Genomic DNA, 23,044 nt, shown 5'->3' with positions numbered 1-23,044 from the left:
AAATCAAAACACTACTTAAATATAAAAACTCTTTAATTTAAAATAAAGAAATTAAAAATGAACTTTGAAAAATCAAGAAAATGTAACTGTGACAAGGTAAACCACAACCAAACACTTCTGAAATATTCCAACTCTTGCATTTCACCGAAAGAAATTTAAAATGAACTTTGAAAAATCAAGAAAATGTAACTGTGACAGGGCAAACCACAACCAAACACTACTGAAATATTCCAACTCTTTCATTTCAACGAAAGAAAAGAAATTCAAAATGAACTTTGAAAATTCAAGAGAATGTAACTGTGACAAGGTAAACCACAACCAAACACTTCTGAAATATTCCAACTCTTGCATTTCCATGAAAGAAATTCAAAATGAACTTTGAAAAATCAGAAAAATGTAACTGTGACAAGGTAAACCATAACCAAACACTTCTGAAATATTCCAACTCTTGCTTTTCAACGAAAGAAATTCAAAAATTAACTTTGAAAAATCAAGAAAATGTAATTGTGACAAGGTAAACCACAACCAAACACTACTGAAATATTCCAACCCTTGCATTTCAATGAAAGAAATTCAAAACTGAACTTCGAAAAATCAGGCCTTTGGGGTGCCGGGGGCCCTTTGGGGGGGGGGGGGCGGGGGGAGGGGGTCGTTCTGTGTCTCAATGCACAAAAAAATATTAGAAAATGGGGGAGGGGGAGGAGGGGAGGGGGGGAGGGGGAGGAGGGGAAGGGGAGGGGGCGGTGCTTCTCGGGCCCGGGGGATCTTTGAGGACCGGGGGAGGGCCTTTGGGGTCCGGGGGGCCCTTTGGGGGTCCGGGGGCCCTTGGCGGACCAGGGGCGGGCCGTTGAGGGTCTGAGGTGGGCGTTTGGGGGGCTGGGGCTCTTTGGGAGCCCGGGGGGACCTTTGAGGACCAGGGGCGGGCCGTGGGGGGCCGGGGGGCCCTTTGGGGGTCCGGGGACCCTTTGAGGACCAGAGGAGGGCCTTTGGGGGTCTGAGGAGGGCGTTTGAGGGGTTGGGGCTCTATGGGAGCTTGGGGGACCTTTGAGTACCGGGGGCTTCCTTTGGGGTTGGGGTGGTGGATCGGAACCCTTTGGGGTTGGGTAGAGGACCTCACAACACTGTTCAAATGGAACTTGTGTATTATAACGACCACAGAGTTTCACCCTCAAATTCTCTTCTAAAACCTTTCCTAAAATCTTCTTTCAAAATGTCTCTAACTGTTTCGCCGAAATAACCCCATAAAATGGATAAAATCGTTTCGCCCAAATAATCCCTAAACGTAATTTCAGCGTGTTCCTTTTGTATGGTATCTCTGCACTAACGCATTTCAAATTTCTAGGAAACCCTTTCCTACGTTAATCTCTTCATCTCATAAATTTTCCTAGCTCAACTATTATGGTTTCGTTAGAATATCAATTTATCTCTCCGACTTAAAGCTCCGTGAAGCCGTATTTAAAAATAGAATTTCTATCTCTTTAGACTCCCGCATAATTCCAAGATAACAAGTGATGTCAATTATAATTCCTGACACTAAAGATCAATGAAGCCCTATTTAAAAATAGAATATTAATTTTTCTCTCTGACCTAAAGAACGTTTAATCCTCAGACCTAAGATTAAAGAAGCCTTAATGTTTCTTAATTCTCCCCTTTGTGAATCAATAATTTCCCCTAGCGATTATGTAAATCAAGTTCACAGGTGCTACTCGTGACAGGACCAGAAACTCCCCCCTTCGTGAATCAATAATTTCCCCTAGCGATTATGTAAATCCAAGTGAGAAAATTCCTGTTTTTTCATTCTCACTGAGAAAACCATAAAACAGACATGAATTGCTGTTGAAATCCATAAATGTGACAAAGTTCCTTTTTTTCAAATTCTCACTGACAAAAACCATTAAACGTCCATTAAAAACATCAAATAAATCGACCAACAAACATAACCATCAAAGAAAACATACATAAATGTGACAAAGTTCCTGTTTTTTCATTCTCATTGACAAAAAACCATAAACCACGTGGTTCTATGCCAATATATGGTGTTAAAAAAAGTTGTAGGTGGCAGCAGGGTGTTCTCGTCGCGCTGGTACCCCCTCCTCTACTGTCATAGTAGCAAGCAGTTGTAAGTAGCTGTAGAAACAAATAGCTGTTGCAATCTAAGTTGCATGTAGTCACAATCGCAGTCGTAAGTAGTCGGAGCCACAATTAGTTGCAGTCGCAAGTAATCACAACTGCAAGCAGTGAAAAACAGTTACAGTTGCAATAGCAATAGTAGTAGCAGTAACATAAGTTGTAGCTGTAGTAGTAGTAGTAGTTGTAGAGAAAAACAAGGATGCTGTCAAATTGGATGCTTTTAAAACGAAAATGAAGCAAAATTTTGTCTCCGATTATAAGACATGCGACAACGAGCATCACAAGGAATCGTAAATAAAAATAATATGCAACGAAGTCTGCGGTTAGAAGACAAGTGACACTGAGAATCACAACGAATCGGAAGCGAGAATGATGCACCACGAAATCTGCGGCTAGAAAACAGGCGATGACGAGCATCACAACGAATCGCACACAAAAATATTATACAACGAAATCTGCGGTTAGAAGACAAGTGACAGTGAAAATCACAACGAAGGGGCTTTCTGTCAGTGTTTACCTATTCAACCCCGAAGCAACAGTTGTGAAATACTCGGTTTGTCGATAAATGAAAGTCATCTTGGGAAGGATTTCAAACAAAAATTTGTAAAAAAAAATATGCGTGTTAATCCTGAACAAGAAGCACTCGCAGAGTATATATTTGAACTGAGAAACGAAAATCTTTCAAAAAATTACTTCAATGAACCCAAATTACCTCAGGATATAATCTGCAGTGGTAGTTTAATTGAAGAAGTTTTTTAAAACTGCCTTGCCCATCAAAATTACAATGGAACCAAGGGAGACATTATTTTTGCATCGTTCGACAAAAGGAGAAAGTAAAATTAATGCTGAGGTTGTCGATCACCTCCCAGAAGAACATAAATCGTTAAAAAACAAAAACAAAAAAATTACGAAACAGCAAGGTGGAATTGTATTCACGTCTTAATTTCTTAATTCAGTTGTAACTGTTGATTTGCCGCCCTGTGACTTAAAACCAAAGAATAAACCGATAATTATGCTTTTGTGTAATTTAGGTATTTCAGAGGATGTGTGCAATGGAACATGCATGGTTGTTACTGAATTTTGTAACACCGTAATTAAAGCATAAATAATTACTGGGGAAAAGGCTCGAAAAGAAATACTTATTACTTTGCGGTTTGAGGACGAGCGACAGCAAGAATCACATCTAAACAAGCCTGCCGCGTGCTGATTACCAGGGTGTGAGCGTAGCCTGGTCTCCTGGTAGCTATATGATAATACAATATAAATGAATATAGTAACAATATAAGTCACATTACTAATTATAGGATGTATAGTGACAATATATTAATGACAATAATGTAATAATTATTATAGTGCATTGTTATATTTAATTATTTACATATTAATTAGCTTATTAATGATTTATAAGTTTATCTTAATTGCCGTTTTAATTTAAATACCATACTTTAATTATCAAACGGGATCCTGCCATACAAAATAAAGTGAACTACATTTCAGACATGGGCCGCGCTTTTGGTTTTCAAACATTTTGCCATAGCGGTATTAAATAAACTTTCCAACTTACTTACTTGCTTCGGAACCAGACGTGGATGCCTCTCCCTGCATCTAGATGCCTCCGTATGGTTGACTCCCATTTGTCGTGATCTTATGCCAGTTCTTCAGCAAATTGGAGCCAGCAACTCTCCCATTTTCTGCCAAACTTTCGAACTCCACCAATGGAATTTTTGACAGTTGCCCATTGATTCTTCAATTGACTGCCGGGACGTCTGCGCCAATCCGGCAAAAGAGCAGCTAGAAGCACTTGATTGACGATGTGGTCATTGGGTCTTCTCAGGGCCTGGTCTAGCCAACGCAGTCTTCTTTGCTTAACAATCATGACTGTGGGCTCGGTGTTACAGCAGCTTTAGCGCGCATTGCCATTTGAGATTCTGTTATAGTCTCAAATCCTCATGATTTTTTGTAAACAGCGGTGGTCGAGGACTTCCATACCATGGAGATGAAGCGCCTTCAGTGGCCAAGTCTCAACTGCATCGAAGAAAACAAATCTAACAGCCGCTTTATAGACACTTATGTTTTTTCACACTGATGTTCTGTCGATTCCATCAATGGCGGCTGAGTTGAGAGACAATGGCTTTGGCTTTGTTGATTCTGTTCTGTACGTCAAGGTCACAGCCTAGTCTGGTAACGAGCCAAGATATGTGAAGCTATTGACTTTTTCCAATTCCTGTCCGTAAAGCACAAGCTGATAATCCGACTGTATATTTCGATCCATGACTTTAGTTTTGACCGTGTTGATCTTCATACCCAGTAGCTGAAAGAAATATACTATTTCATTCAGCATTGCCTGGGCAGTTGCTGGATCAGCAGCAAGAGTAGCAGCGTCATCTGCATAGTCTAGGTCAGACACGTTAATGCCCAATCCAATAATGTCACCCTCAAAACTAGAGAGAGCTCGTTCTAAAACCCAATCTATGCAGTAGTTAAACAAAACAGGGGACAATGTGCACCCCTAATTTACACCGTTATCCACATTGAAGAACTCATATTTCTTTACCCAGCACTCTTACACTCAATTTGCAATAATTATAGCAGATCTTCAGCAGCTGTTTGAATCCAACTGGCATACCATCTTCTACCATGCTTTGCCAAAGGTTTTCACGGGTTACAGAGTCGAAAGTAGCAACGAAATCCAGAAATATGTTAACCATAGGGAGGCTGTAGCGTTCGCACTCTCTTATAGAAAAAGACGAAGAGTGAAGATCTAGTCAGTACATCCTCTCTCTCTGCGGAATCTGCACTAATTTTCACGTGTCTGCTCACCACTTGCTTTCTCGAACATTTTGAGCAAAATCATCGCAAACACTTTGGTGGCCATATCCATGAGTGATATCCATCGGTAGTTACGGCTGTCATATTTATCCCCCTTTTTGAATACTGGGATTATTACTGACACATTCCAATCAGACGGGATGGCCTTCTTTCATATCAGACTGAAGAGGGGCTCTAGTTGCCCCGCTACAAAATGTGGTGAGGCCTTGCCGACCTCAGGAGGGAGACCATCTTCACCAGGCGACTTATTGCTTATAAAACGTTGGATTGCGTTTAGTATCTCTGAAGTTGAAAGTAATACCATGTCGATTTCATACGGTGGTTTTTAGTTGTTAGAATAAATTTTGACGCTAGGACTATAGCAGAACTTCAGTCAGAACTGCTGAATGCTTGATCGAATCAACTATCGTAGTAAAATCCCACAGAAGTCATTTCATTACTACAGTCGTTGGAAATCAAAAAGTGGATTGATTAGCCAAAGATGCATTGTCTCTACGACCCTCGTGAAAATCAAAAATGGAAAAAAATAGAGCAATTACATAAAAAGATAGAGGAAAACGAAAATATTAGAAATTCAAATAACAGATATGTGCAATATTTCCTTGGTAAACAGCCCGGAAAAGGATTCATTCCTATGAGAAGAGATGCAGCTAATATAATCATCCGCCTAAAAACAGGACTTGCAAGGATTAAAAACCATTTGCTGGGGATAAATCAAACAGAAACAGATTTATGTGCGTTTAGAAAGGGCCCTGAAACTATAAAACATGCGAGCTATTTAGTGATATCAAATAACATCAAATACGAACCTTCGTTCATACCGTTTCGCACCTACTCTAGTTACTAGTGCATGTCAAAGCGTTGCTACTTTTGAGTGCTAGAAGTTCAGTTTTTATTAACAGATCCTGGCGCCATACTCTGGATTCCGGACAAATGAAGACTGGTATTTGTTGAGGGATCTGTTATTCTTTCAAAAAGGGCTTGTCTTCAATGATCCAATTTCAGGAATCTGTCAATGAAGGCTGGGCTAAAAGCAAACTGTAGAGCGAAGGTCTAAACAAGCTCTAAAAAGTTTCACAGGTTTTTGCCCTTTTTTCACAGGTTTAAAATTTGTGATTGTAACACTGGCTTATTATCAGGCGAGTGACTCATCAGAAGCTGTGAATTTTCCAAGCTATACCTAATTAGCAAACCTAATGATATCAACAGGAAAAGAAATGGAGTTGATCAATTATGAAAAGGACATATATCTGATAAATGATTGCGGCCAGGGCTGAACAAGGAGAGAAAAGCCAGAGGCTACTAAAAGTTTGCAATTATTCGTGGCAAAATACTCGGAAATAACAGTTTAGATGATTCCAATCGTTGAATTAGTTCTTTTCGGGATTTTTTTTTTTTTTTTAGTTTAAACTTTAGTTGGCTTTGCTGCGCCCAAGCCGTGTCATCTGAAACGCTTGCTCCCTTCTGCCCTGCTATATCCGGCTCTGATCCAAAGACCTTGTTTTAAGTGGTGAAATTGCTTTATAGGATGTAGGGGAGCATGACCATGATTTGGACCAAACAGTTTTCATTAGCGTCAGCTCAAAGACTACCGAAAATAATTGTATCCTTAATATCAAAATGGCGCCAAATTCTTCTGCTAGATGCTGTATGTATTTATATAGATTATGCTCTCATTTAACCTCGGACAAAAAACTGTTCTTGCAAGAATCTTAAACATGTTCTTATGTCTATACCGTAATGCTATGAAAGTAGCCTATGAGATGCGTCTCCAATTTTCCAATGTTAGAAACAAGCTAAAATGTCAGTAGCTCATGCTTTAATTCCGTATCTCTTATTAATTTCTTCATTTTCAATATGGTTTACCTTATTTTTATGGTTACCTCATTTTAGTGTTTATCGTATTTTGTGTTGTTTTGTTCTTTTTTCGCCTGCTAAATAATTTTAGTAAAGAATTGCTATAACGATTCATAAGTATAATGTAGGTTTGTGTATATTATCCAGTATTTATATTTGTATTTTCTATTATGACAACATTATTGTTTATGACCAGCTTGTTGATTGTATTTTTATTTATATTCTCCAAGTTTTAGGTTAATAAAACGCCTGAATTTGCTCCAACATGTGTATGACTTTGGAGAATACTCTCAAATTCAGTTAGGATTATCTTTGGTCGAATTGGATTCATGGAAAATCATTTAATTGTTGATGTGTGTTGTTTTTTTTTTCTTTTTTGTTGAATTTTCTTCGTCGGTAATAACTTTTGTTGATGAGGGGAGAAAAAGATGACCCATCATGTCGAAGACTCGTCTCTTCTTTCTCGAAACCATATGTGAAAGTAGTACAATTTTATTCAATCAAGCAATTTTATTGAATAAAATATGCCTAGAGTTTTACTAGAAAACCAATTCAGGTTAAGAAAAGGACCATGTTCTGATATAGCAGTTCTAAAACTGGTTGATTGGATTAATAAATTTGAAGGTTGACTTGTACCTGCAGCTGTATTTTTGCAACCGGAAAAGCGTTTGGCACGGTGGACTACTCTGAGATTATTCAAGCTCTTGAATCATTTGGAGTTAAAAGGTTCAACCTTGGTATGATTTTATTGCATCTACATCAATAGTATCAGAATGCAAGGCCGTATTCAGGGGGGGAAGGGCTAGGGGATTTGGACCGCCCCTCGAAATGTTTGTCTGGCTCGTAAAAACGTAACAAAAATGGATATAAACTAATTTTTATCTGTTTTTTTAGTTTTTTGTGTACCCCCCCCCCCCCTGTGTAAAACACCCTCAAAACAAATCCTGGGTACGGCCCTGTCAGAATGGTTGATTTTTGTCGAGAAGGAAGAAGATGGGCGCGTGGTCTCACAGTTTTCAAGCCTGGAATCCCCCTATTTTTATCATTTTCATTAATCGAGTCAAACAATACCAGACCGAGACTGATGTCATTCTATATGCGAGTGAAACATGGGTCTTCCTGGTATTACTTTCACTTGATATTTTTTTTTCAACGAAATTAATATTACATTTTCCGAGTTTCTAACATTTTCTCAACAAAATCTGTTTGCCGTAAATTCTCTGGAACATTTTTCATTGTATATTCTAGACATGTATGGACTGAAGGAAATGATCGAATCATAGTTATAGGAAATTTGATAATAAGAGTAACAACAACTAAATGCTCAGGTTTTTTAATTGATGGAAACCTGTCATACAAAAAAACATTCAAGGGCGATAGCCGACAAATTGAGCAGAATCCGTTGGTGATGTAGGGTAAAAGGTACAGTCCCTGACAAAGTTCTTAAAGTAATTTATTTTTAACAGCATACAATGAACATCCAGGTTTTTAAGAATACAAGAAAAATTTGAATTTGGATTTTTAGACAAAATATACGCTGTGTTACTGTAATGCTAAATCTACCAGATTCGATGATGAGAAAAACACTCAAGGGGAGGGAGAGCGGCAGGGGCAACCGTGTCAGCTCTCCTGGGTGCTGCAGCTGGGGAGGGGGCACCAAGACTGGAGTTTTCCCACTTTGATCAAATTGTTCACTTTGATTCGGCCCTTTCTGCTTATATTATAGTCGGGAGGTGGCGCTGTAATTTTTTCCCGGGCCGCCATCAGCCCTAGGAACAGCTCTGGATGATGAGTCACAACAAAAAATGTTACTGTTCTAGAATATTCGGGCTGCCGAGAACCAGACCAGTCTAGGCTTGTAGGCGTCATCTGCGCCTCGCCACTCTGTAGATAAACCCTGGATGTTTAGTTTGGACGAGTAAGTTTGTAAGATTTTAAAAAACAATTGAAAATGTACAATAGATCTGTGAAATTATTTTCGAAGTCTAGTAATACTGGTACTCTCCCAACTCGTGAGCATTTTAAAACGAATAATTACTTGAAGGATACTCATAGTATTCCTGGTTTCAAGTCACACGCAAAGTTCCTTTTATCTCGGGAGTAATTTTGGGGAAAAACCTGTTCTAGGCTGTCAATTTATTCAATATATTGTTCTCAATTTTTTTCTTGCGCTTGAATGATTATGTGTGATTGATCATTAGTAGATAAACCCGACTGACCTTTCAACCTTCATTGTCTTTCCTTGGAGGCAGAATATGAATGTTGTTCTTTTTTTCAAAAAAGAACAACATCCCTCACTTCGTCAAGAGGCCTCGCTCTATCTCTCACTTCGTCAAAAGGCCATAATGCTAAAACTTTCGAAAGTGTATAAAAATGGATTCGATTAAGTTGGCATTTAAATGTATACAATATACTGTCACCTCGCATTAGTCTCTGCTTGAATAGGAAGTTCATCTCCTCTTGAGCATCAATTGCGCAGAATTGCACACCCTTGAATCCAAGCTGAATAAATAAATCAAAGAAGATGATCCCTATGTGTCATGCCGTACTCAAACTAACCAACCTTCCAACTTCCTTATCCCCATAAACTTTCTACCACTGAATATAATATCTACCTGTTTTTTTTCCTTTCAAACCAGCCCGAAAAAATTTGTTCCCTCAGTCCTTTTAATTCCTTTCAAAAATCCAGAGAAGAATTAAATCATTCTCCCCATCTCCACACATTGCACAAAAATTAAGACCTGCCTTCAACCTCGCCCTTCCCAAATATTTTTTTATTACCTTGCCTATTAAAGATTATCAATTTGCAAAAGATTTCCTTTCGCCGAAATTATCCATTTTAATTTCTCCTAATTGAGCCTTGCAAAAAGTTCCTCACCTCAATCTTTCTTAATCTTAGTATACAGAGAGAGAAAGATGGATGACAATACCTTATTTTGCCATTTCGATAATTTCTGATTGTCTAAACTAGCTCTCACATTTTTGCCCTTCCCCCCTTCCTAGCCCTAATCCATTCTCAATGTTCCACAGCCTAGCTTCTCCACAAGTTTTAAAATATGTCTTACTTGGCTATCCCATTCCCCCAAGAACCTTTTGTCCTATATATCAAACACGATTGGAATGCTGCTTTTAATAACATTTCTTATTTTTCTTTGGTACAGATACTAGTTTCTCCCAATACCTAGCCATGCTAACTAGTCCATTTACTCACCCCTTAAAACTAATATATTAAGATTATCACTTAGACCTATTAATTTCAAGCTATCTTGGAGTTTTCTGCAAAGCATTAGTTTGTTTTTTTATGTCCTGAATCGTAGCTCAAAGATGGGATAAGCAAAGGTCTTCTAATTGAATTAGCAGTTTGGTGTTCATTATTATTTAAAAGTTAAATTTACTGCCGACCTTTAAATTGTGTTTCCCTTTCAGATCTATAACCTTTTACATTAATTGCTTCCGAACTTAGCTTACGTACTCAGATGGGGTTGGCGATCTTTGGACTCCGCATTGAATCCCAATGTGTTACAGTTTTCTCGTCATATCCCATACGTTTCGTTTAATTCGCATGTTTTATGCATCCTTTGATATGCCAGTCCCTTCCGAATTGAAATACTGTGTGCATGCCAGTTTTAACCAAATATGACTAAAATATTTTCCAGAAAGGATTATTTTGACACCACGAAAGAAAACCGCCAAGTCAACAATCATATCCATAGAGCGAAGAAGGACGGAGGCGCCAGAAGAAAATGGAGTTGATGGAAGCAAGGTATTCGTTGCTGGGGGACCACATAAAGGGATAGTCATTCAGAAGGACGCTTTAGCTGGTAATTATTTGTTTATTAACTAATATCCATTACCCTGTGGTTGCAGTAGAAATATGGCCAGCGTTTTACTACGGAGTTTTTTTTTACTCATTTTGGTAAGCGGTACCTGACGTCAAAAAAGGCGTATTAATTTTTCCTTTCAGTATCGAAAAAGTATACCTTTGCATGCATAGCTGAATATTTGAGACTTCAAAAACCGTTAAACGCAAACTTTAGATTCGAATTTTAAATTCAGAATGGTTAATATGAAATTTTGAAACAGAAAGAAGTTTAGAAAATTTGATCGAGTCAGCTACTGTGTGCTCGGCAATGGCAGGAGGCAGCTAACAGTGTTTTGTTGATAGCTGCTAGCAGTGTTTCGCTTTGGAAAACCTAGATTGTAGTCTTAGAACCTATGTTAGTCTTATCCCCAAATTTATAAGTGATGGCTTCAAAAACATAAATGCAACTTTGCCTACATAATTTGTCAAATATGTACTTAAATTGTTTTGACTTTGGACTTCTGTCAGCAAGTCTGGATATTTTTCAGTTCGAACTATTGTAGATATGGGGAGCCGTTTGTGAAATATGTACATATCTTGTTTCACTTTTTGGCTTTGTATTTATTTTATTATTATATTATAATTATTTTATAATTATATCATAATTATTTTATTTTATAATTATAATTTATTTTATAAATTAGATATACAAATAACAAGCTAAGAAATGCTTCGATTCAAACTGAGAGGGAAATTGTCAGCCATTTTTCAAATGTTTTTACTGCATGCTTTTTTTTTTAAGACGCTCATATTGCAAGTCTAGCATCATATTTGTAATTAGTGACTTCAAAAACCTTTTTATGATAACTTCGATGGAAATCAAACAATATTTGTAAAATTTAAATTTTATTTTTTTACTTTTGAACTTATATGTTAAACATAGTCTTGATTTATAATCACATCTGGGGAAGGGATTAGAAGTCAGGTTGACGTCTGAATTGGAAGCTCTTTGTAAAACTTGGGTGCTATGTAAGCTTATATTCCGTCGCAAACCTTATAGTCTATTGATCTCTTATCAATATTCCACTATTTCGTTTTTTTTTCATTTAGTGGGTATTTGGCGACTATCTTGTTGTAGTGATTATCTTATATTTGTAAATAGTGACTTATAATGATCTGAATGCTTTTTTGGGGGAAATGAAACATTATTTGTGAAATTCAGGGTCTACTGTGTTTTTGATAAGACATTGCAATATTGGCTTTATTAGTGAGAGTTTTTTTCTAAATTTTAAAAGGGGGGGGGGGGAAGTGTGATTGTAAAGAATCCTTCGTTGGGTCCTTTGGTCCCACTGATAAAGAATGAAGCTTACCAATTAATCAAACAATTCGTGGTAATGAACTATAAGTAAAAAGTGAGTCGGATCAATAGTAACCAAAATCCTAAAAAACAGAATTTTGATATCAACAGATACGTCAAGGGAATTGGCTTATTATACTGATTCCAAATATATAATATTCATTAATTTGGTGTTACCCATAAAATGCTACGAGCCTTAGAAAATTTGCCTGATTTTTGAAAAAAGGAAGAAACACCCCCGAAAAGTCTAGGAATCCTTTTGAAAATCTCACCGTCTGCTTCAGGATATCGGGGAACCTTACTGTAGAGGTTTCAAGCTCCAATCTGCAAAATGTGGAATTTTTTTTTTTTTTTACCCGAAGAAATATTACCGATGCGTTTTTTTTTTTTTTTTTTTTTTTTTTTTTTTTTTTTCAGAGGTGGTTGTATCGAACCATTGGTCCTAGAAGATCCGGAAAGGGCTCTTTTGAGTGTAAATTAAACATTCTACTGCCCTTTCTAAGTGACCAACAAAATTAGTAGTCAACTATCCCTCCTCCCACGCCTTTTTTCCTCGAGGTTGTCCAATCAAAATTTTGAGATAGCCATTTTGTTTTGCATAATTTTTGCTATCTCACCGAATCATTAACATTAATACATTATAAAAATAAATAATTTTGATTTCTGAAACGGTATATCCTTGCTTGTTTTAGGTACTGTGATTTTGACTTTCTATCCACAACTGAATTTGTATTTTACGCAAGGTTTAAGCACCGATTGAATCTCAAACTGCAGAAAAGAACCGAAAACTGGTGTTAGGTGCATAACTGAAATGCAAAAATAAATGTAACTTTTTTAAGAAAGGCATAGATTTTACTACCTTCCAAATAACAAAGTGCACTAAGAAGTTAATTTCAGGAAAAAAGAATTTCCTGAAATTTCTTTTTACGAAGAAAGTCCATATTAAAGTGAGCGGTTTGAAACATCGTTTGTTGTCAAATTTGATTGCCGAAAAGTTGGTCTTCCTCCAAAAATTTCCTGTGAATTCGAAACTACTAGCACATCAATAACAGAAAGTTGGCTCGGATTCTGAGGTCATAAAGCAATTTTTCAAAGGCCAAAAACCAGGATAGAATTGTTTAAGAATCATAGGGCACGCACGAGGGAAATAAATTAGCCGTCAACTTTATTCTAATAGCAAAAAATCATTTATTCCTTGCATACTTTTTTGAGTTTGGCTCTCGTGGTGAGGAAGTGAGAAAGTGATTGGTGATTTAAGTATTACTTTTCTCCAGTTCTAAGTGTGTTTTGTTGAAATTTCATGTGGAGTAATAATTCCTGATTATGCTGAAAATACATAGTCTGTATAGACTCACAGCTTGTGAACACAAAAATAATGAGGTATTTCTGGGAAAAGTTCTTAACTCCTCCCAAACCAAGAAAATCCCTGTTTGCCTTGTATTTAAATTGAATAATCTGTTAATAAAAAGCGGAACTGAGTTAGGCTAATGCCTCTTTCACAATAAGATTCTATTAATACCGAGATTTAGCTAGCACTAATGTGAGCCAATTGAAATTTTTCATAGAATTTGTTCCGCCAATCATAAAATTCTGTGAAAACTGATTTACTTAAATTAGTGCTTGTTAAATCTTACTATTGTGAAATGTCGTTGTGAATGGGGAGTAGAATAGCTAACAGATCTTATGACTTGGTATCTATTGCTTCTTCACATTTTTTTTTAGCAGTCATGGAAAATTCAGTTTCAAGTTGAAATGCACTAGAACTAAAAGTATGGCGAATAAAACCTAATTACATATAACAGTTGTTATGCGATGGTTGTCTCATCTAGCAGATTGGGTTCATTTGAACATATCAAAATGGGCTACTTAGTTTTTTTCACTTTTGGTTCTTGGTAGTCGATTGTAATCACTCTTTTATGTTCAATTACTTGGATACTTTCCTTAGATTACCTATATCTTAAACAAAGATCAATAATATATGGCAATTTATCTTTGATGGTTTATGAATTCAACTGCTCGTAGTCAGGGAGCCACATGAGACAAATGTTTGATATTTAGGATTTTTGGTGATCAGCAAGCAGCAGAAGTTCTGAGAACACAATCTGATGTAATTAATCATACTGCATACGAAAATCAAAGTTATACAGTGACAAGGGTGTGCAACGTCTCCACTCCTTCGAATTCCCTGAAAATAGGCCTCAACTGACAAACATTTCCTTAAAATCCATAAAAAAATTCGATACTGCTCCAAAATTGTTCAATTCATGCTCAAAACAAAGGGAATTGAATGAGGTTCAATATTATTTTTTCAAAATTGCTTATCTTTTGCTTTTAGGTTGTAATTCTTAAGAATTGATAAAAAAAAGTATGATCTTCATCCATCTTAAAAATATGCCTCCTCTAATGGATTCTGTAGGAAATTTAATATTTAACAGAATGAATGACCTGTAAATTCTCTAACCCTTTTCGTTTTTGAACTACTAGCGAAGAAACGGAGTGATCCAATTTTTAGCTCGCATAAGTTCAAGTTCTTCTCAGGTTCATACTAATTTCACTAATATGACAAATTAACGCTATTGCACATAATACAACAGGAAAGAAAAATGGGTACTAGTGCATTATAACTAAACCAGCGCTATAGACTGTACAAGGAAACCAGACACGAAAGTAGACAAACGGGTATTTGCTAGATAAATTGATGGCAAAGCGTGGTTTCTCATTGAGTTTACAATATTTAAACGATTGTTTTTGTTGCGGTTTTGGGGGGGGGGGAGGTACCTAGGTTAGGTTCGGTTGGTTACGTATTTAATATATACTATTCTTACCCAACACCCCCCCCCCCTCACCCCTATTGTGCAAATATATAGCCCAAATTTGTTTATAAACTTTTATATATTCATCCTATTTTATTTCTTTAGCATTAACCAAACTTGACTTCTTTCGTGTATAGCGCTGGTTTAGTTATAATGCAGAAGTACCGAAAAATGTTTACAGAAGGTGCCTACAAAGTGAGCTACACTCGAAAACCAATAAGCAACACGAATACGCCTGTCCTGGTAGATTCCAGCGACTTAGTAGAACAGAAAAACTCCGTCAAAGTAATAGAATCTTGGAGGAGCATAATGCTGCTACTTGAGTACTCACCTGCTTGATTGAGTACCTGGCAGAGATGCAGGACTTATGCCCAAGAGTACATCAGGCATTTTCAAATAGAAAGTTTAATGTGAAGTGGCGAAGTGCCAAATTCAATTGCATATCCTCTGATCATGCGACCGAATCCACTATTAACTTGGACTCAAAAACGGAGGTTGGAATGACACAAATTACTATGAATGAGTTGACACTTGTGAAGGGCACTTCAACTCTTCTTTTTTATGCCTCAGTCACAGTTAAATTCGATGAAGGGGTATTTCACATCAAAGTGAGTTTGACACCACTTATCACGAAAATGAGCCTTTCTTCATCCTGTGGTAGCACAAAAGTAGTAATAGGGGTAAAGGTCCGGCCAGTGATTGCGTAATATGCCTTACCAGGGCCATTTACCTATTACAATGAGCCCTCTGTGGGTTGGCAGACCGGTTTTCTATTAAGAACTCATTTTTTGTGTGTCAAACGGTTAAAGAAAGCTTGGTGGTTAGTTCATATGATAAGTTGATTGGTCGGTTTTTTAAAAAAACATGCCAAGCTATAATGTACTCGATTAGAAAAAAATGACTGAAAAGTGTTTCGGAGGAGATGGAATGAATATGTATTGTATAATACACAAGTAATATTTTGCAGACTGTTGACAGTTTCGAATAATTTAGAAGTAGAAAGAATTAACATGAAAGGACCGAAAAGTGTTTTGAGGGAGATGATGTGCATGATTGGTTACTTGCGGGACTGTTCAGTTGCATGAAGACTCAGTTGCACGGGAAGTAGTTAAATGGGGTCGAGTTGCACGAGGATTCAGTAGAATGGAGGTTCAGTTATACGGGGTTTCGGTTATACAGGGTTTCAGTTACATGGGGTCGGTGGTCGTTATAATACACAACTTCCATTTGAACAGTGTTGTGAGGTCCCCTACCACAACCCAAAAGGGCTCCGATCCCCCCACCCCAACCCATGTATTAGCGAAGTTACTCTGTGGTCGTTATAATACACAAGTTCCATTTGAACAGTGTTGTGAGGTCCAGTACCACAACCCCAAAGGGCTCCGATCCCCCCACCCCGACCCCGAAGGAAACCCCCGGTCCTCAAAGGGTCTCTGGGCTCCCAAAGGGCCCCCCGCACCCCAATGGCTCCTGAGTCCCCCATTATAAAACTTTTTAAGGCTTTATTATATCTTTTCCGAAAATCTAGTTTTTTGCAAGAAAATTATGGAAAATACAATTCTCTGGTTCAAATGTGAAACTTAAGTCCATTTTTGGTTCAAAAAAATAAACTATTTCCGTAAAATCTGAGCTAATAAGGGTTTTTGACCGTAAACTATAGTTTTTTGCAAGAAAATTATGGAAAATACAATTCTCTGGTTCATAGGTGAAACTTAAATCCATTTTTGGTTCGAAAAATAAAACTATTTCTGTAAAATCTGAGCTAATAACGGATTTTGACTGTAAATTCTAGTTTGTTGAAAGAAAATTAAATGAGCCCTACAGTAGGATGTCCACTACTATCCTAAGCTTCAGCTGAAGCTAGCTTCAAACACTGAACCTAAAAGATTCATATTACCATAGTTACGAAGTGTTTATAGAATTGGTTGGTCTTTAAAAAGACCGTTGGGTACTCATGAGTGTGATGACTATTGTAAAAATTCATCGGTGTTTGTCATCCACTCAGTATGATTCCAATCTATGTCAGGGATTTGTTTGTTCTTCTTCTTCTTCTTAGGATATCTCACACACATATTCCGAGAAGGAATATCTATTGGTACCCATTTACTAAAAAATCGAACCTCGTCCTCTGGGTTATGTATCTTACTCGGAAATATCTCACAACTAAAATCCTCCAAGTTGAATAATGGTATATCTGACTTGCATTTCTCGATTAAAAGTTTGTCAGTGGGCACATTCCCCTTTGTGTATAGTGCTGTTACGCCAAAAAAACAGCATATCTCTCTAACTTCCTCCTGTACGTAGGATAAATCCTTCCCTTTGTTATAGGATGGAAGAATCATTCTATTATATAAACCTATTTTGTTTATAAAGTATAGTGTACTGCGCCCCCTTTCTTCATTTTAAGCATACATATTGTAGTTTATATACCAGAGATAACAAGAGACCTCTTGATGATAAGTAGTCAACAGTAGAACCGCGAATTCAAAAATTACACCACACACAAATTTCTTTACGCCAATGTATTCACAGTCAAAAACCCCATACATCTTTGAAGTTATATTGATAGAACGGTTATTCAAACTGTTTAAAGTTCCAAATTGAAACTACATTATATACTAAAGAAACTGAATATATTAACATCTAAAACAAGAATTTTTATGTAATGATTTCTTCAAATAAAATTTCGTTTAAAGAAATTAAACACCATTCTTATCAGATTCAAACGCTTAATATCCCTAAGCATATGCAGTAATGGCTAGTTGTTACGAAAATCATACGGGAGGGGAATCTATATCTTGGGGATTAAAAGAAATTAAACTTCTTCTTATAAGATTAAATCGATTAAAAGCCCGCATATACTACTCAAATTTCTCTTTATAGTGCTAACGTTTATATTTTTAAATAGTTTAAGACCATTTAAATAATTCTAACAAGGCTAAAATTAAAGCAAAAAAAAAAAAAAACCCAAATTTTAAATATTTTTTTGTCAAAAAGGTGAAAGTAAACTGCAACTATTTCATTTAATAAATTTCGTTTAAAATAATTTGGTTTGTAGTGCCAACGCATCTGATAGAATAATTTAAGTCTTATGATCAATTTCATAAAACCTATAATTTTCACCTTTTTCTTCATTAAGTATCAATTACTTCAAGAAATTAATTCCAAATTTTTGCAGATAGGAGCTTGAAACTTCCGAAGTAGGCTTATTGGTTTTTAGAGTTTCGGTTACTATTGAGCCGTGTCGCTCCTTACTTACACTTCGTTAGCACGAACACAAAAATGTTATCACTCTTAACATTTAAATCTTGGCAAATCCAAAACACCAGTGCAGTGATTTTTGCAAGTGCGTTTAGGTGTTAAATTCCAGTTAATAGGCACGTAACGTCAATAAAACCTCTAAATTTTACCTTTTCCTTCATTAAGTATTTTGACTAGTTTCTTTTATCATCTATCTTGCGCAGCTTACAGCTAATAGAACATTACCAATTCTACTTTAGGTACTTTTTGCTATCCTGGAAAGGGATTAGCTTAGGAAAATGAAACTTTCAGGAACGGGTCTACAGGCTAAACAGCTCATGATAAAAAAAGATAGTTTCATTTTTTAAGGTTAATTTAGCTACTTTTGGCTATCTTGGAAAGGGGTTAGGTTAGGAAAATGAAACTTTCAGGAATGGGTCTACAGGCTAAACAGTTCATGATACAAAAAATTCGCGCCCCAACTTATGTTAATTTCTGCTCGTTTTGAGTCTGACTCGGTTAATTAGAAACCACTGTTTGCAATCCATTCCTCCGTTGAGAGGACCTGTTTGACTAGTTTCTTTTATCATCTATCTTGCGTGGCTTACAGCTGTTAGAACATTACCAATTCTACTTTAGGTACTTTTGGCTATCTTGGAAAGGGGTTAGGTTAGGAAAATGAAAATAAGGTATAAAACACCTTAAGAATGGGGTGACATACATTCAGTTCCTTCTTACAATTTGGAAGATGAGGGGGAATGCTACAAATAGACGCTGTTATTTCGCTAAACTTGTTGAGCAGCCTTTAAACTTAACTTTATAGAAACTTCAATAGTTTAAACGAGATAATTTCAAATTTTTTATAGAAACCACATTAGTTTAAACGAAAAGTAGTAAATGCAATTTAATTTTTATTTTTATTTTATCAGATACGTAAGATATTTTCCCGGAAGAAGAAAAGTTCAACTTCGATTCTGAATTTTCTTAATGAAAATGAAATAAGTTATTGATCAATTCTATTTTCCCAAAATAATATCAAAATTTTCCACTTCAGTTTAAAAAAATTCTGGTTAGTCTGAAGTTGATTCTCTGAAAAGTATTTTTTGGGGGGGATACACGATTGGCTGAAACAATTTATTGTGTTCGTGGTAACGAACTATAAGTAAGGATCGACACGGGTCAATAGTAACCGAAACTCTAAAAACCAATTAATAGCTTGCTCGCTTGATGTTACAAAACTCCTGCTTAATACAAAAATCGCGAAGACTAAAAAGTTCAACTTCAATTCTGAATTTTCTCAATGAAAATGAAATAAGTTATTGATCAATTCTATTTTCCTAAAATAATATAAAATTATCCACTTCAATTCAGATTTTTCTCAAAGAGATGAAAAAATTTTCACCTTTTTCTTCATTAAGTATCAATTACTTCAAGAAATTAATTCCACATTTTTGCAGATAGGAGCTTGAAACTTCCGAAGTAGGCTTATTGGTTTTTAGAGTTTCGGTTACTATTGAGCCGTTTCGCTCCTTACTTACACTTCGTTAACACGAACACAAAAATGTTATCACTCTTAACATTTAAATCTTGGCAAATCCAAAACAGCAGTGCAGTGATTTTTGCAAGTGCGTTTAGGTGTTAAATTCCAATTAATAGGCACGTAACGTCAATAAAACCTCTAAATTTCACCTTTTTCTTCATTAAGTATTTTGACTAGTTTCTTTTATCATCTATCTTGCGCAGCTTACAGCTGATAGAACATTACCAATTCTAATTTAGGTACTTTTGGCTATCTTGGAAAGGGGTTAGGTTAGGAAAATGAAACTTTCAGGAATGGGTCTACAGGCTAAACAGTTCATGATAAAAAAAGATAGATTAATATTTTAAGTTTAATTTAGCTACTTTTGGCTATCATGGAAAGGGGTTAGGTTAGGAAAATGAAACTTTCAAGAATGGGTCTACTCTTAACAAGACCAGAAGACTTAACAACTTCCCAAGACCAGAACAAAATTTGCACTTTACTGAAAAATTTAAGTGAATGTGCATTGTCAGTTTATTCCTAACCCCTTTCCAAGATAGCCAAAAGTAGCTAAAGTAGAATTGGTAATGTTCTATCAGCTGTAAGCTAAAAAAAAAACAAAAAAAAAACAATGGAATTATTTACTGATCTTCAGTTGCTGTGATTTTAAAAGTTCTACCTTTGTTTCAGCCAATCGTGTATCTCCCCCACAAAAATACTTTTCAGACAATCAACTTCAGACTAACCAGAATTTTTTTTTTTTACTGAAGTGGAAAATTTTGATATTATTTTGGGAAAATAGAATTTTAGTCTTCGCGATTTTTTGTATTAACCATGAGTTTTGTAACAGCAAGCGAGCAAGCTATTAATTGGTTTTTAGAGTTTCGGTTACTATTGAGCCTTAATTTCGGCTTTTGATTAAACCAATTGTGTTTAAAAAAAAAAAAAAAAAAAAAAAGTAATAATTTAATGATCTTTATTTTTTTTGATTTTAAAATTACCGATTTTATTTAAGCCAATCTTTTTTAAAAAAAAAAAAACGGAATTATTTACTGATCTTCAGTTGTTGTTATTTTAAAAGTTCTGCTTTTGTTTCAGCCAATCGTTTATCTCCCCTAAAAAAATACTTTTCAGACAATCAACTTCAGACTAACCAGAATTTTTTTTAAACTGAAGTGGAAAATTTTTATTTCATTTCGGGAAAATAGACTTGATCAATAACTTATTTCATTTTCATTAAGAAAATTCAGAATCGAAGTTGAAAATTTCTTCTTCCGGGAAAATAGTTGGAACAGAACTTTAAATTTTTTCATCTCTTTGAGAAAAATCTGAATTGAAGTGGAAAATTTTATATTATTTTAGTAAAATAGAATTGATCAATAACTTATTTCATTTTCATTGAGAAAATTCAGAATTGAAGTTGAACTTTTTAGTCTTCGCGATTTTTGTATTAAGCAGGAGTTTTGTAACATCAAGCGAGCAAGCTATTAATTGGTTTTTAGAGTTTCGGCTACTATTGAGCCGTTTCTGTCCTTACTTACAGTTCGTTACCACGAACACAATAAATTGTTTCAGCCAATAGTGTATCCCCCCAAAAAAAATACTTTTCAGAGAATCAACTTCAGACTAACCAGAATTTTTTTTAACTGAAGTGGAAAATTTTGATATTATTTTGGGAAAATAGAATTGATCAATAACTTATTTCATTTTCATTAATAAAATTCAGAATCGAAGTTGAACTTTTCTTCTTCCGGGAAAATATCTTACGTATCTGATAAAATAAAAATAAAAATTAAATTGCATTTACTACTTTTCGTTTAAACTAATGTGGTTTCTATAAAAAATTTGAAATTATCTCGTTTAAACTATTGAAGTTTCTATAAATTTAAGTTAAAAGGCTGCTCAACAAGTTTAGCGAAATAATAGCGTCTATTTGTAGCATTCCCCCTCATCTTTCAAATTGTAAGAAGGAACTGAATGTATGTCACCCCATTCTTAAGGTGTTTTATACCTTATTTTCATTTTCCTAACCTAACCCCTTTCCAAGATAGCCAAAAGTACCTAAAGTAGAATTGGTAATGTTCTAACAGCTGTAAGCCACGCAAGATAGATGATAAAAGAAACTAGTCAAACAGGTCCTCTCAACGGAGGAATGGATTGCAAACAGTGGTTTCTAATTAACCGAGTCAGACTCAAAACGAGCAGAAATTAACATAAACTGGGGCGCGAATTTTTTGTATCATGAACTGTTTAGCCTGTAGACCCATTCCTGAAAGTTTCATTTTCCTAACCTAACCCATTTCCAAGATAGCCAAAAGTAGCTAAATTAAACTTAAAAAATTAAATTATCTTTTTTATCATGAACTGTTTAGCCTGTAGACCCATTCCTGAAAGTTTCATTTTCCTAACCTAACCCCTTTCCAAGATAGCCAAAAGTACCTAAAGTAGAATTGGTAATGTTCTATCAGCTGTAAGCTGCGCAAGATAGATGATAAAAGAAACTAGTCAAAATAGTTAATGAAGAAAAAGGTGAGATTTAGAGGTTTTATTGACGTTACGTACCTATTAACTGGAATTTAACACCTAAACGCACTTGCAAAAATCACTGCACTGCTGTTTTGGATTTGCCAAGATTTAAATGTTAAGATTGATAACATTTTTGTGTTCGTGCTAATGAAATGTAAGTAAGGAGCGACACGGCTCAACAGTAACTGAAACTCTAAAAACCAATAACCCTACTTCGGAAGTTTCAAGCTCCTATCTGCAAAAATGTGGAATTAATTTCTTGAAGTAATTGATACTTAATGAAGAAAAAGGTGAAAATTATAGGTTTTATGAAATTGATCATAAGACTTAAATTATTCTATCAGATGCGTTGGCACTTCAAACCACATTAGTTTAAACGAAAAGTAGTAAATTCAATAGTTGCACTTTACTTTCACCTTGTTTCCCAAAAACTGTTTAAAATTAGGTTTTTTTTTTTTTTTGCTTTAATGTTAGACTTGATAGAATTATGTAACTGGTGTTAAATTATTTAAAAATATAAACGTTAGCACTCTATAGAGAAATTTGAGTCGCATAAGTGGGCTTTTAAGCGTTTTAATCTGATATGAAGAAGTTTAATTTCTTTTAATCCCCTAGATATAGAGTCCTCTCCCGTATGATTTTTGTAATAACTAACCATTACTGCATATGCTTAGGGGTATTAAGCGTTTGAATCTGATAAGAATGGTGTTTAATTTCTTTAAACGAAATTTTATTTGAAGAAATCATTACATAAAAATTCTTGTTTTAGATGTTAATATATTCAGTTTCTTTAGTATATAATGTAGTTTCAATTTGGAACTTTAAACAGTTTGAATAACCATTCTATCAATAAAACTTCAAAGATGTATGGCGTTTTTGACTACGAATATATTGGCGTGAAGAAATTGGCGTGTTGAGTGAGTTTTGAATGCGCATTTATACTGTTGAGTACTGATCATCAAGATGTCTCT

The 23,044-nt window shown here is 35.5% G+C and overlaps 1 protein-coding gene across 3 annotated transcripts in view; it reads left to right on the top strand.

Moving 5' to 3' along the window:
- Nucleotides 1-23,044, top strand: part of LOC148948633 (uncharacterized) — a 124,406-nt gene that overhangs the window by 36,258 nt on the left and 65,104 nt on the right. For all 3 annotated transcript variants that reach the window (XM_089094533.1, XM_089094531.1, XM_089094530.1), the window contains exon 3: nucleotides 10,473-10,637. In XM_089094533.1, coding sequence (XP_088950659.1) covers nucleotides 10,473-10,637 — 165 coding nt within the window. The remainder of the gene's footprint in view (nucleotides 1-10,472; nucleotides 10,638-23,044) is intronic.

Source organism: Artemia sp. Qi Xiang Cuo, chromosome 9, assembly GCF_049724085.1.
Source record: "Artemia sp. Qi Xiang Cuo chromosome 9, ASM4972408v1, whole genome shotgun sequence".
Classification (NCBI taxonomy): Eukaryota; Metazoa; Arthropoda; class Branchiopoda; order Anostraca; family Artemiidae; genus Artemia; species Artemia sp. Qi Xiang Cuo.
This window is presented reverse-complemented; position numbering and strand designations above follow the sequence as displayed.